The 15,717-nt window shown below is 42.4% G+C and overlaps 1 protein-coding gene across 1 annotated transcript; it reads left to right on the plus strand.

Moving 5' to 3' along the window:
* Positions 1-8,418: 8,418 nt before the first annotated feature.
* LOC149963122 (uncharacterized) lies at positions 8,419-9,530 on the plus strand. Its single transcript, XM_090164649.1, has 2 exons — positions 8,419-8,857; positions 9,013-9,530. Exons 1-2 carry the CDS (start codon positions 8,419-8,421, stop codon positions 9,528-9,530), a joined length of 957 nt encoding a protein of 318 aa, XP_090020775.1.
* The last annotated feature ends 6,187 nt before the right edge of the window (positions 9,531-15,717 follow it).

Genomic DNA, 15,717 nt, shown 5'->3' on the forward strand with positions numbered 1-15,717 from the left:
TAAGTCGCTAATGAAATCAGCGCAAAGAGAGTTAATAAAACGGCTAATATAGGGCATAGTGGTGGAGATAAATATTAAAGCAAATGCAAGAAAGCGAGAACCCCCTTTGTCTAAAGGTAACAATGAACGAGGTTGAAGAGGTGAAAAAGATCAACAACGTTTGGGGAAACTAAAACATATTTATTTAATAAGTTAAACCGATACGCGGTACTTCGGGCGATAGGCATTCAAGGCTTACTAACGGGATGTTTTAAAAATAAAAACACGCGACGCGACGCGAGAAAATAAAAACACGCGACAAGAAAATCGCGAAAATGACCACGCGACCAACAAAATTAAACCTACTAAAAAGGACTGTCAAAAAGGAGGATGTTCACAATAAGTTTGATACAAAAAAGGTGGAACGGGGAAAAACTTAAGGGGGAAGGCAAATACCAAAAATGGGAGGCAAAAAAAAAACGATAGACATCGGGTGATGCGTTCGAAGTTAGAAACACAACAAAACTTTTCATGACTTTGTTTATAATGATAGTTTACTTGGAGCGACATCTATATTATAAGGAGCGCTTGGTACGTTGGTCGTACTTCCCAGCTTTCAGGAATGTTTGCTAAGTCGGTCACGAAGCCAAAGGTGCGCTTCTTTTCAGGAAAAAACGACCCGCGGCACAGAGGGAAACCGAGACGGCCTATCGCTTCGTTACTGAGGTAGTTCGACTATCTATTTTCTCAAAATTTGTCACCCCTGAGAGTTGGGCCGTGTTTGTCCCAACACGCAATACACCCGAAACTTTCTCTCTGTTTCCGCCGCGAATTTCGGAGGGGGGGATAGTATGGGGTAGTTTCGGAAACGGAAAGGTGGGAGTGGAGAGGGGGTTTCGGTGTCGTACCGATTTGAAAGTCCCGTGGCGCTCTCGGCATTACGTTAGTCCCGTGGCATCAGCCATTGGATACAGGGGGTTTAAAGAGGTACAGTGTTGAGTTATTTTTACCACGGAAATTCTCGCATTGGAAAGGAAGGGGAGTACTACGGAAATTCTCGCATGGAGAAAAGGGAGTGAGGGTACCACGGTAAATATCACATGGGAAAACGGAGAGGGGGTACCACGGTAATTATCACATGGGAAAAGTGGAGAAGAGGTACCACGGTAATTATCACATGGGAAAAGCGGAGAGGGTGTACCACGGTAATTATCAAATGGACAAAAGGGGGAGGGGTACCCCGGTAATTATCACATGGGAAAAAGGGGCAGGAAGGGCCTTACTGGGGTGGTTCTACTATAGGGAAAAGGGTACCACGAAAATTATCACATGGGAAAAAGGAGGAGGTGGGTACCATGGTAATTATCACATGGGGAAAATTGGGAGGAAGGGCCTTACTGGGGGTACCCCGGTAATTATCACATGGGAAAAGGGGGGAGGTGGGTACCCCGGTAATTATCACATGAGAAAAAGGGAGAGGTAGGTACCACGGTAATTATCACATAGGGTAAATGGGGTTGGGGTACCCTGGTAATTATCACATGTTTAAAAGGGGAGGTAGGTACCACGGTAATTATCACATAGGGAAAATATGGTTGGGGTACCCTGGTAATTATCACATGTTTAAAAGGGGAGGTAGGTACCACGGTAATTATCACATAGGGAAAATGGGGTTGAGGTACCCCAGCAATTATCACATGGGGAAAAGGGGGATGTAGGTACCACGGTAATTATCACATAGGGGAAGTGGGGTTGGGGTACCCCGGTAATTATCACATGGGGAAAAGGGGGAGATAGGTACCACGGTAATTATCACATAGGGAAAATGGGTGTGGGGTACCCAGGTAATTATCACATGGGGAAAAGGGGGAGGTAGGTACCACGGTAATTATCACATAGGGAAAATGGGGTTGGGGGACCCCGGTAATTATCACATGGGGAAAAGGGGGAGATAGGTACCACGGTAATTATCACATAGGGAAAATGGGGTTGGGGTACCCAGGTAATTATCACATGGGGAAAAGGGGGAGGTAGGTACCACGGTAATTATCACATAGGGAAAATGGGGTTGGGGTACCCCGGTAATTATCACATGGGGAAAAGGGGGAGATAGGTACCACGGTAATTATCACATAGGGAAAATGAGGTTGGGGTACCCAGGTAATTATCACATGGGGAAAAGGGGGAGGTAGGTAGCACGGTAATTATCACATAGGGAAAATGGGGTTGGGGCACCCCGGTAATTATCACATGGGGAAAAGGGGGAGATAGGTACCACGGTAATTATCACAAGGGAAAAAGGGAAGGTGGGTACCACGGCAATTATCACATGGGAAAAAGGGGAGGAATGGCGTTACTGCGGTGATTCGACTATGAGAAAAAGGGTGGCACGGAAATTATCCCATGGGAAAAAGGGGAGGAATGGCGTTACTGCGGTGATTCGACTATGAGAAAAAGGGTGGCACGGAAATTATCCCATGGGAAAAAGGGGAGGAATGGCGTTACTGCGGTGATTCGACTATGAGAAAAAGGGTGGCACGGAAATTATCCCATGGGAAAAAGGGGTGGGGGGGCGTACTGGGGTGGAGTGTCGCGAAACACACAACTAGCAGAGGGCCCGTCTGTAAGGCGGGCTTCTCGGCTAGTTACTTTATATTGCTAAAAGATTCAGCGTTATAGTTCGAACGGGAGAGGAATCGCACCACTAACCATTGGGTTGATACACTACCGATCTACCACGCGGAATCTTAATAGGTTAGGGATAAGATTGAGGTGAATTTAATTGAAAAAAAAAGATTAATTTACATATTTTCAAGAAATTTACATGATTTGTCAAGATTTTCCTATACTTGGGCGGGTGTTTACATATCATTATTGTGGATTGAGATCTGATTATTTTTACAATATTCTTGAAAATAGACAAGAGCTTACAGTTGGAAATTAGAAATCAGTCGGAAAAAGAACATGAGAGCTCACGAATTTCAAGTCTCTTCAGTCTTGGTAAGACTATTCGAATACTTTTTTCTTGTTAAGTAGTTGTTTCAACATATGAAGGCCGTGGTTGACTTTTATTATCAAGGGTCGATAAATATTGAAGGTTGGGGAGATTTTAAAATAAAAAAAAATAAAAAAATAAAAAATAGAATTGACACCAGGGTAACATTTTTATCTGTTAGCGTTTGCAAATAAACCATGTAATGTATTTAGATTAGTATGTAATTGTGACTAGCTGAGGAAGGATCATGGCCCGAAAGCTTCTAATTTGGTAAATAAAATATTTTAAACTCCATGAAGTAGCAGCTTTTTAATTAATTCTTAAATGATTCATAATATGCTTTTTAAAAACTCTCCTGTTTAGAAATATTTTTTGAAAAATCCAGCATTTTTCATTAAAGTTGAATCGTATTAGGATGTTCTTTAAAACATGTGTTTGGCACGGAGGAACGAAAAAATAAGGGTTATTAATTACCGAATCACACTTAAACTCGGGTTTCCCATTAATAGTTTCTCATTTTTGGTAAAAACCTTCTTTGGAAATTTCACTTTTAAAGAGCCCAAATTCGGTGACGTCTGGCGTTTAAACATCACGTCTGTCTTTTAAATGTAAGACAATTATCACTTTCTTATTAATCTTCTACTACACATCACAACAAATTTAGACTCGTTTATGATGTAGTTTACCTCAGGTGGATATCACGTATTCGGGTCCGATCTTGTCAAAGTCATTTGTTATCTTTTTACAATTGAAATACAACCAGCCATATAATTTGGATGATACTATGACTGTTGATCGAAAAAGTAAAAATCCGATAAAAAACATATATCCAAAAGTAAATAAATGAAAGAATTATTTTATATCGACAGGGTAATATATTAGTGGGTTTATCTCAGGCGGATATAGCGCGATCGGGTCCAAACTTGTCAGGGTTATAGCCCGAGGGTTTGGAGTCAAAGGTAATCTTCAAGGTCAAAACCAAGGTCAACTATGAAATTATTTTCGACGTTTTTTTACCTTCCCTGTCGCTGTAAAAGGTTATTTGGAGGTCATTTGATCATACATCTTCGCTAATTTTATTAGTTTCGCCCATGCACATTTATATATTTACAAAACCAGGCCTAGTTTTCAAACCATTGTTATGGGTTTGTAGCTCCCTGGCGCCAACATATGGTTGCTTCTCCTCTCCTGGTTTTATTTTCCCCTTTTTTGGCCGAAATAAGAACGTGTATATAATGGTTAAAGTTTAAAAATAGGAAAGAAGTAATCGAACAGCAATCACTCTCTTATGACCAAGTGGCAGTGGTGGTGCTTGGGTTGGTTGTGCTCTTAAGTCGCTTAAGATTTTGCGCCCCTCCATATATACATATTATTTTTTTCATTTATCATAAAAATAGCTAGAAAATGCATTTCCCATTAAATTACCCGCTGAGCACTATTAAAGGTCGATGGACGTCGACTTCGCACTCTACACATAGTCAGCCTAAAAAATAAGCTGTGTCCGGAGAACTGATTTTGATAGAAAAAAATTATCGAAGGTAGACATAAGCTCAGACTAAATATGCGCGTATAATTGTAGTTTTGACTTAAATTGGCCTACGGTAACGTCGTGTGTCGTTCTTTGTGAACTAACTCTAGGTAGTCTAAGTTAAAGTGAAGAAGAATAGAACTCGTAACTCGGTAAGATAATCTATTCGTGCATAAAGACTGAACTCAATGTGAAGTTCACATTTACTCTAACTACCTTTAGCGCCTACTAATAAACTAGCTCATCTTATAGTCCTCGAAAATTTGCGCCCCCAAAACCTCTCGCGCCCGTAGGCAGTTGCATACCCTGCGTTCCCCATAACGTTGCGCCTGCAAAATGGAAGTGTTAACTAACCAGCTCAGAATATTTGCGTCGAAAAATCCCGATTTTCTATTGGTACCGTGGGCGCAGTTTAAAGAAAATTAATACCAATGTACTAGACGTGTCATTTACGACGACGCGGAAAAATTTATCTGCCTTGGTCTTAAAAGATATACTACGTCCTACAATTATCTACGATAATTCTTCATATTTTAAACGTTTTTTTATAGAAAATTTTAAGCTGTAATTCCAACAAACGTACGTTTTTGTTTTTTGTTAATTTTGGTTTCCATGAATGATTGTGCCTCCTACGACCAGCTTGTTTACATTCAAGCTGGCCAAACTCGGGGGAAAATGAACGTATTTGGACCGAATTGATAGTTTTCTTACTTTTTTCAATATGCTCTTCAACTTTCTCTTTGACACTTTTGGTCTGCAACCTACCGGGGAAAAAATAAATCTTCTAAAACGCACAAAAATTATTTTTCTGAAATTTATAAATGCAATTGATAAATACGTGTTGTATATATTCACACGGCAGTTTTGAGAAAAACGCTTGCATCGATCAATTTAAAAGACCCTGTATTCACGATTTATACTTTTTTTTTAATAATAATCAACTAGGCTAATACCCAAGGCACCACCTTAGGCCTAAGTCATCCAGCGACTTTTGAAGCCTTTAATTCAGGTGGCCGAGTTACAATGCGTAGGAGGGTGGTGGCAAGCCCTGCATGCCACACGTACGAGCCAACAGCTACCTACACTTTAGTTCATCAATGTGAACCATATAATTTTTTGACCGCGCACAGTGGCAGAAACCAAACCTTAGCTTTAGATCCAATATACAGCTTCGTAAAAGTGTATTCCACATTAGCTACATCAGAGATAATGGTAGCGATATAGGGATTTTACGTAAATGGTAGCGATATAGGGATTTCGCTGTGGAAATACCAAATTGCGCGATCTTAGAGCAAAATGTAAAAAACTTCCCAAAATTTGGTATTCGTGGTTTTCAAATAACTGTTCAACTAACAAACGATATCGTTGAAGGTATCACGGTGGTTTCCAATGCAATTTTGCAGCATTGTGTAACTTTGTGTTAGACGTTAACAGGCCGGACATTGAATTAAGTTTTAAAAGAAAGGACCAGATTGATATAGGCCTTTTGTTTGACCAGATCGAGGACATTTTGTACGAAGACGAGCAGCAAATTTTTTTTCTAAACCCCGTTACTATTATGTATTCAATTGTGAGGGTTCCGGGCGGTCATGGGCGGCCCAAAAGTAAAAATGTACACACCTTTCAAATGTTTTCTCGAAATAGACGCGGTGTTGTGACGATTCGTAATAACGATACTTTATGTTTGGCTCGCGCGTTATGTGTGGGTTTGGCATACGCTAAGTACCAGAGTGATAAGTTTAATAAAAAGCTCAAGACGTCGTACGATACCATTTCGCAGTCCACTATAAATAATCAAGCCCAAAAGAAGGCGGCTTTGGATTTATGTCTCAAGGCCGACGTTTCGACCACCGAATGCGGTTCACCTGACTCTTACCAGAAGTTCCAAGCATATCTAAAGGACTTTATGATTTTAGTATTTCAAATGAGGAACAATTTTCCCGTTCTCATATGTGGTTCCAATACGTCCCAAGACGATAGACCGAATATTTCCCTGTTAAACGAAGCTTACCATTTTAATCTAATTACTAACCTAAAACCGTTATTTGGTAAAGAGTTTTTTGCCCAAAATAATTGGTCGGATACCGAAGACTACTATCACATAAATGCAATGACTTTTGATTTAAGTGTATGCGTGCTGTAAAATGCGAAAGTGTTATTGGTCGGAATTGCCCCGACTGTCTACGATCTTTTACGGGCGAAGCGTGTTTCGAGGCCCATAAAATAACTGTGAATAATAAACCGTCCCTTTGCCGTAGATTATATCATTGTACAGAATGTTTAAAATTAATTGACCTTGACCGACGACCGCGTGGATCTCACGTGTGCGGTGAAATGTATTGTTTTTCCTGCGCCCGCTTTCAGCCGTCCACGCACTTGTGCTATATACAAATAATTAAGGACCCCCCTGCACAACCCTTGACCATAAATGCCTCAAAAAAGGTTTCTAAAAGTATGATGATATTTTTTGACTTCAAATGTAATCAAACCCGCCCACATGTCGAGAAACAACGTTGTTTCATTCACGAGGCCGTACTGTGTATGTCAGAGTCATGTTGCGAAGTGTGCCTCGATAACGTTGAAGGTACGCACTGTGACCTTTGTGGATCTAGACGACAATCATTTTTGGGCGCAAACTGCGTAACAGACTTTTTTGCATATTTGCGAACGCTTCACAAAGTAAAGGAAGTTACCCTGTTGAGTCATAACGGTTCGAATTACGACCACCAGTTGTTACTGCAGACTATCATGGCAGCCAACGACACCTTTTCTCCTATCGTGATCGTTAATGGCACACGAATTTTACAGATAAAACTTTTTAACCTAACCTTTGTAGATAGCTATTGTTACATTCCCATACCGTTAGCTAAATTCGCGGCAACCTTCGAACTGGGCGATAAATTTCAAAAGGGACACTTTCCACATTTCGTATTAATCTGCGTGACCAATAATTTTACGCCTCAAGACCCAAAGAAACCCACTTGATTTTGGCCGCTCTGCCACCGTCGAAAGCGTACGGAATCGAAAATTTCAGCGCCAAAGACAACGTGACCTTTCTTAAGTGGCACGAGGACGAATCGGCCCTCCAGAATGGTTTCAATTACCTGGAATCGCTCAAGTTATATTGCGCCGATGACGTCCACATTCTAGCTTCCGGAGCGCTCCGTTTCCGTAATATCTTCAAAGACTTATGCGACGTGGACCCCTTTAAAGTAGGCCTCACCATAGGGTCCGTTTGCAGCGTTGTTCTTCGAAAGAAATTTCTCGAAAATGACACTAAAGGGTTGATCCCGACGAGAGGCTACCGTCTTTTCGAAAATCAATCTCGGGAGGCGCTGGAATGGCTGTCTTGGCAAAGTCACGTGACAGGAACCGAAATAAATTCTTCCCTGAACGGCAAGGAAGAGAAAATTTTAAAAATGAAGGTGGATGGCAAGTCGGGGAACAAGATATATCAGTATTCTGGCGGCATATGGCACGGCTGTCGAATGTGTTACGGAGCGGGCACCAACCGAAATCAGATTTTGCACGGGGACCCCTCTGACACGTTGAATGTACGTTTCAATAACACCATGAAGATTCACAACCGTTTGAAAGAGCTAGGGTACGAGGTCATTGAACGTTGGGGCTGTGAATGGACTAAAGAGAAATCCAACAATCCCGAAATCAGAGCGTTCTTTGACACTTCAAATTTCTCGTAAAAGTTCCACGAGCCGCTCAAACCTAGAAACGCATTCTTCGGAGGCCGAGTTAGTACGTTGCAATCCTATTGCAAGGTCGAAGGACTAGGAAAGATTTTTATATTGACATATGCAATTTGTATCCATTTCTAAACAAAACTGGCAAAATTCCAATTGGGCACCCTCAAATTTAGCTGGAAAATATACCGGACGTGTCGGATTTTGACGGGCTTTAAATGTGCGATGTGTTTCCACCCACCTCCCTTTACCACCGCGTTTTACCACACCAAACTCAGCAAGGGAAGCTAGTTTTCGCTCTGTGCCTAACGTGCTGCGAAACACGCTTCCAGGGGGACTGTTCCCATTCCGACGAAGAACGCCTCTTGAGTGGTACCTGGGTTGTGGACGAGCTACGGAAAGCCGAACAGTGTGGCTACGTTATCAAGACCAAGTACGAGGCTTGGAAGTACGAAATCACGCAGTACGATAAAGAGACCAATTCCGGAGGAGTTTTCAAAGATTACGTAAACTGTTTTCTAAAAGCCAAACAAGAGTCTTCGGATTGGCCTCCCGTATGCGATACGCCCGAGGCTAAAGCCGCGTACATTGACGCGTACGACGCCGCGGAAGATATTAAATTAGATGCCACTAAAATTAAAAAGAATGAAGGGCTACGTACTATCAGTAAACTGTTATTAAACTCGATGTGGAGGAAATCTGGACAGCGCCATCTGGTGACGAAAACAGAAATCATAAAAAACCCAAAAACGTTTTTTGAACTTTTATTAAATCCCGAAGTGTATGTGAAATCTGTACAAACACCGTCATAGCGGTCTACACCACGGCGAGATTGGCGCTGCTCGAGTACTTGGAACAGGTCGGCTCGTTGAATATTTACCCCGATACGGACAACTTATTCTATTACAGTCCTAGTGGGCGACCCTTAATTAAAACAGGACCTTTTTTAGGTGGCATGACTTGCGAACTTACCCCTACGTATGGTCCCGGAGCTTTCATTTCGGAATTCGTGTCCGCGGGTCCAAAAAACTACAGTTATTGGGTAGAGTCGCCCGCAACGGGTAAACCGTTTACAGTTATAAAGTGTAAAGGCTTTCGAAGTAAGTGCACCAACCAGAGTGTAATAAATGGAGATAGTTTGAAAGCCCTGTTAGGCGTCGGGCTTGATAAACCTGCGGATCCCTTCATCGTGGACCTTCCCCGTCAAATTCGACGATTGCCCGATCATACGTTGGTGAGTGTCGATCTATTCAAGACGTATCGCGTCCTGATAGATAAAGGTCGCGTCTTAGATAATTACAAAACAGTGCCGTATGGTTTTCGGTCTTAGCGCAGTGCCCCCCTCAGCTAGCGCCCCCCCTCCCCACGACGGCCCGCGACCGCGACCGCCAGCTGCCACGAGTGTGTATTTATTTAAGTTTTGTCAATAAAAATGAAATATAAAAAACATTGTTTCTTTCTTTGCATTGACGGTTTAGGCACCGACTAACCATGATACCTTTTTATCACAGATCAGACATTATGATAATATAGGGCCAAGCCAGTCGGGTAAAACTTAACGTTTAATTTAAAACAAAGACAAAATGTTTGAGCCCCGTATCGAAGAGGTATGGTGGTTCTATAGTGAGTATCAACCATATTACGAGAAATTAAAAGATAGAGTAATATTTCGCGAAGGACTTCCCGATTTAAACATGTTTGATGGCAGTAAAAATAGACTTGTCGTACTCAACGATTTACAGGGGACGTCCAAAGGCGAGATGGGGCAGTTGTTCACGAGGGGGTCCCATCATCGGTGTCTGTCGATCCTTTACATTAGTCAGAACCTATTCCACCAAAGCAAGGATGCCCGTGATATTTCCTTTAATTCACATTACTTGATACTCCTTAAAAACGTGAGGGATAAAGCCCAAATACATTATCTGGCTAGGCAAATTATGCCCGAAAATCCAAAATTTATCATAGAAAGCATAACGGACGCTACTAAACTACCGAATTCTCACGATGTGTTGGATCTACAAAAGGACTGTCCCGACGAATACAGGATCAGAGCCAACGTTTTCCCCGATCAACAGCTGGTGGTGTACGTTCCCAAATAAAAACAATGCTCACCCAACGCTCTTACGGCATTTGATAGAAGATGACTAAGGCCATCAAGTCGCAAAAAACCTCGCTCGTGCTTTGGGTTAATTAAAGGGGTGTAATCGTCGCACGTTAATCGCCGGTGCCGATAAGAGTTTTGTTAACGCGTTTTCGGCTTGCGTTCATAATATGCTTCGAGGAAACATTCCCCTAACTAAATCGCAAAAGCTCGCTTTGAAAAAACACAAAAATACGCTGAGAAAAATTGCTTGCAAGAAAGTGTCCTGGAAAAGGAAAAAAACAAATTTTATTAAACCAAAAAGGGGACGGTTTTTTCTCGTTACTCGTACCGATTGTAACGTCTATACTAGGCGCGCTAAGCGGTTGATATGTTGATATGACTCTAAATCCGGCTACGACAACCGTTCCCGTGGCAGAATTACCGCCGTCTGCCGCCACCACAACCGTCCTTCCGTCTCTTAACCCCTCGGAAAATGTATGGAAAGAAATGAACTCCGAGAAAGAGATACTTTTAAACGACAAAAATGTGGATGATCAAACTAAATGGACATTGTACGAAGAAATTCTTAAAAGTCAAAAAGCTCTGCGCAAGTCAACGGCATCGGAAATCGCCCCGTATGAGTCGTTGATAAATCATTTTCCCGCTGGATATAGGTCTGCTGCAAGAGAGATTTTTCACCAGTTGACGTCCGATACTGATCGACTTCGGTGGAACGAGAGATCGGAGGTTTTAATTGACGGCGTTCGAGAACGTGGTTTATTTAATTTATTATTTACTTAAGCCCGCGGGAAAGAGACCTTTAGGCTGGGAAAAGTTCCAAAGTATCGCGCCAAAGAGTATCAAGTGGGCACCCCCCGGTAACGCTCGAAAACAAGTCGGCACTATCAGTACGCCTCTGAAAAAAAGGTTAAGGAGTAACAAGGAGAACAAGGTTAAGCTCATCAAGGAGAAATCGGAGGCTTATTAAAGAAAACGGAGCTGCTATTAAGAAAAGTGTATTTTGATACTCGTCATCAAGCCAGCTTTGGAGGAGCAACTAAGTTATCCGAGGCCGTGAAAGATCGCGGTGTATCCCTCAAAGAAGTCGAGACCTTTTTACAAGCCCACGAAGCTTTCACTCTCCACAAAACCGTAATTAGAAAATTTAAACGACGAAAAGTATACGTCCATACTATTTTCGATCTTTACCAGATAGACCTTTGCGATATGCGCTGGTTGTCTGAACAAAACGATCAATATACCTTCATACTTACTTGTATCGACGCTTTTTCGAGGATGGCGTTCGCTTTACCTCTTAAACGAAAAACGGGGAAGGAAGTCGTTCGCGCTTTAAAGATTATTTTTCGAGACGCTGTACCCATTCGGGTTCAATTCGATAAGGGGAAGAAGTTTTTGAACTCGACCGTCAAGAAGTATCTAAAAGAGAAGGGCGTCAAGTATTTTACGTCCGAGAACGATGATCTGAAAAGTCCGATCGTTGAGAGGTTTAACAAGACTTCGAATTCTCGTTTAGGTTTTTCACTCATAACAATACTCATCGATACGTTGATGATTTGGATAATTTTGTGTACGCCTACAATCACACCAAACACAGCACCATCAAGATGGCACCCATCGACGTTAATGACCGCAACGTCTTACAAGTTTATAACAATATATATATAAACCAACTGAAAGAGTCGTTACGCAAAAACCCAAGAAATGTCGAATTAGGGTTAATGATTTCGTACGCATAAGTAAACCGTCGACTGCGTTCTCAAAAGGCTACGAAGTCAATTGGAGCACGGTGATTTTCAAGGTCGTTTTCAAGGGGACTAAAAGCCCCTTACTATTTAAAATCGCAGATTTGAACGACAAGCCCATAGCTGGTAAGTTTTATTACCCTGAACTGCAGCGTGTAGAAAAGCCGTCGTCGTACAAGATCTTGAAAATTTTGAAAAAGCGCAAGTCACGGGGGAAAACCGAATATTTAGTGTCGTGGAAAAAGGATGTCGAAACAATTTTATCTGCCACTTCCGAGCAACAGCAGTATGGAAACGTCCCCCCATAATACACTGGCGTGCTTCATCGTTTTACAACGTACTCGAAAAAGATAATTACTTAAGAGTGTCACATTGAAGACGACGACGACGTCTTATGGAAACCACTCGCCTCAGTCCCCAACACCACCAGCACCCCTCCACAATTTCTCCATCGAACATTTAATTCAAGAAATAAATGACAATAAATGAGTTTGAGCGCCGCTCGTCTCGATTACCACATTCCTTCGCAAATTTTTGTGTACACCGATATTGTAGAGGACCAAATTGTCGGCGACTCTCTAGTTCAACTTCTGCGTATTATAGCGGTCGACGACAAAAGGCACGGCTCGCAAGTTGAAAAAACGTAAATTGCACCTCATTATGTACCGGTAAACAAGAGATACTTTGACACGATTCAAATTGACCTCAGGGACGCCTTGGGGAAACCGATTCCTTTTCAGTTTGGCCATCTCACGGTTAAGGTTCATATACGGCCTCGACAATGACCAAGCAGGACGTTCTAAAAAACCGCTCCTGCGCGTATCGTGATTATTACGTAAGTCAAGCCGGAGTGGGAGTATTGAAAGTGTACGTAGGGGCCAACTACCAACGAGGTCACGGGCAAGTCGGTGCTGGAATTGGCAGTTTTTTTCTCGGGGTTGTTTCGCGCCGCTAAACCATTCCTAATGAGGGGTGCCAAATTTCTTGGGGGGCAAGTATTATCCACCGGCTCGCAAATTCTTGGAGACATCCAAAAGGGGGAAAACGTAAAAAACGCCCACAAACGATGAATCAACGAAATTTAAAACAACAATACGGCTCGGGTAAATGTAAACGCATCGCTAAACATCGCAAAAAGACGAAGAAAAGGGTTTCCTCGAGGCCCAAGAAATCATTACGAGCTCGGAAAGTGATCAGGACGGTTAAGGACATTTTCACGCCTCGCAAAAGAAAACATCATGTCCTGTTGTCAAGCTCTTAAAAGCAAGTTGGCTTTATTCCAAGCAACGCCCGTTCAGACGTCGATCTTGGGAGGGAAATGGCTGACTTATCAGCCCGTCTCATCCTTGCGCGGCGACGCCATTGAATTTAACGTATTGAGTGGCGGTGACGAATATCTCTATCTACCCTGAACGTACATGTACCTTAAGTTTAAAATAGTCGCCAATGCAGCGGGAACCGCGTTAGGAGACGACGACGAGGTTGCTCCGTGTAATAACTTTCTGCACACCTTGTTTAGTCAAGCCGAAGTACACCTAAATGGAACTTTACTCTCCCCCTCGTCTTGCACCTACGCCTACAGGTCTTTTGTTGAGACTCTCCTGAACTACGGCAGTGACGCGAAATCGTCACATTTGATCGCCGCTATGTGACATAAAGACACCGCCGGAAAGATGAATGTTTTGGCCGAAAACGGGGGCTATAAGACGCGAAAAGCTTTGACCAGAGAGTCTAAAGAAGTGGAAATGTTCGGGTCTCTTTTCCTGGATATATTCAACGTAGAAAAATTTATCCTAAACGGCGTCGATCTCCGAATTAAACTTTCTCGCAGTAAAGCCAATTTCGCGTTGATGGGGAAACCGAAAACTGGTGCCGATTACCGTATCGTGATTTCCGAAGCTACTCTTTTAGTGCGAAAGGTTCGTGTTGCGGCGAAAATACTATTCGCTCACGAAGAGGCTCTCGCCAAATCGGCGGCCAAATACGCTTATACATGGACCGAAACGAAGATATTCACCATAAACTCCAATGTCTTAGGACAAGTACTACTATAAATAATTTGCATTTAGGAACTATGCCCAATCGCGTTATAATGGGTTTGCTCGACCACGACGCCTATAACGGGAATCTGACCAAATCGCCCTTTTGCTTCGATCACTTTAACGTTAATAGTTGAGCTCTTTATTCGGATTCGGAGAGTCTAGATTCGAAACCTTTGCGACCCAATTACGATTCTAATCTTTACGTCAAGGCGTACCACACTTTGTTTACCGGAAGTGGCTTGCATTATAAAGACCAGGGCAATCAAATTTCTCTGGCAGAGTATTCTCTCGGGTATACGTTATATGTTTTCGATCTTTCCCAAGATTTAAGCGCCAGTTCGATTTTTCCCTTCAACCCGACCAGACAGGGTTAACTTAGGCTTGAGCTAGGGTTCGCTAAAACCGTGCCACACGCGTTAAGTTGTTTAGTGTATATGGAATTTCAGAGTTCCTTCCGAATTGATAAGGCTCGTAACGTAACTATCGATAACCCATGAAAAGCTGAGACATTTTGTGTGTAATGGCTATTACTGAACACTTTCTCGGCGTTTTCCCCTCCGATTTACTACCACTTAGCATCAATCGATACCCCGCCTATCTGGTTGTTAACTTGGATACGCGTGAAAAACAAGGCAACCATTGGATCGCGATATATTTGGATGCTAGGCGCAACGGTTATCATTTGATTCATTGGCCCTGGGCCCTCTATTACCCAGCATAAATTATTTCTTAAAAAACAATTCAAGCAAGAGAACACATAATAGACGGCGATTGCAGTCGATTAAAAGAAAAGTTTGCGGATAATATTCTGTCACATACCTTAGGCATCGAACTAAAAAGAAGATCACGGCCAGCTTCTTTAAAGGTTTCTCTAGAAATCACGTGAAAATGACGTCATGGCTACCCAGAAATTCAACGGTATAATCAGTGCACTATGAACGCTCTCATTCTCGAGTACGAGCTTCTCAACGTTAAAAAAGAACGGGATGTCGTCGGTCACATTGACCGAGCGGTGGTCGTAGAATTCGACTATCTACTTGGTAAAAATAAACAACGTTGTCTTGATGATGGACCCGTTTTTGTAATAAAAGAACTCGCTATATGTACCGCCGAGAAAACGTCATCCTGTCTATCGTGGACGTTCGAGCCACCCTATCCCAAGGAAAAAATACCTAGTCCCATTCAGCGTCAAAACGACTGGGTCGTAAGGAACCAACACGGCCTACACTGGACTGCCGGACAAACGCCATACCGTAAATTAACGTCCTGCCTTTCCACATCCACCGCTAACGCCGCGAGGATCTACACGAAAGGTGCTGTAAAATGTAAATTTTTGTCAGAATACTTGGACTGCGTCGTGCACGATTTAGATGACTTCGCTTGCCCAAAGGCCATAAACATTGATAAAACACCGGCCGTAAAGTGTTTATACAATCATCGCTCTAATAACGCACGTAAGCCTTGCGCTCTGGAGAGGTGTCTTCTCTTCGCCGATTAGGTCTACCAACACGATGACGCCATTAGTATTCAATTACGTTACCCCTTTTAAAACACACAATCCCGTCATTTCTATTTAATAAACCCCCCTAAATAAAATATTTTGTATCCAATCATGTCTCTTTATTGCAA

Source organism: Leiobunum rupestre, chromosome 1 (assembly GCF_980474605.1).
Source record: "Leiobunum rupestre chromosome 1, qqLeiRupe1.1.hap1, whole genome shotgun sequence".
Taxonomy (NCBI): domain Eukaryota; kingdom Metazoa; phylum Arthropoda; class Arachnida; order Opiliones; family Sclerosomatidae; genus Leiobunum; species Leiobunum rupestre.

Bases quoted from the DNA above. Each gene is read 5' to 3' on its own strand.
- LOC149963122 (XM_090164649.1), top strand. From the start codon at position 8,419: ATGTGCGATGTGTTTCCACCCACCTCCCTTTACCACCGCGTTTTACCA. The intron at 8,858-9,012 runs GTACTATCAGTA...ACACCGTCATAG, and splicing joins TAAAAAGAATGAAGGGCTAC to CGGTCTACACCACGGCGAGA.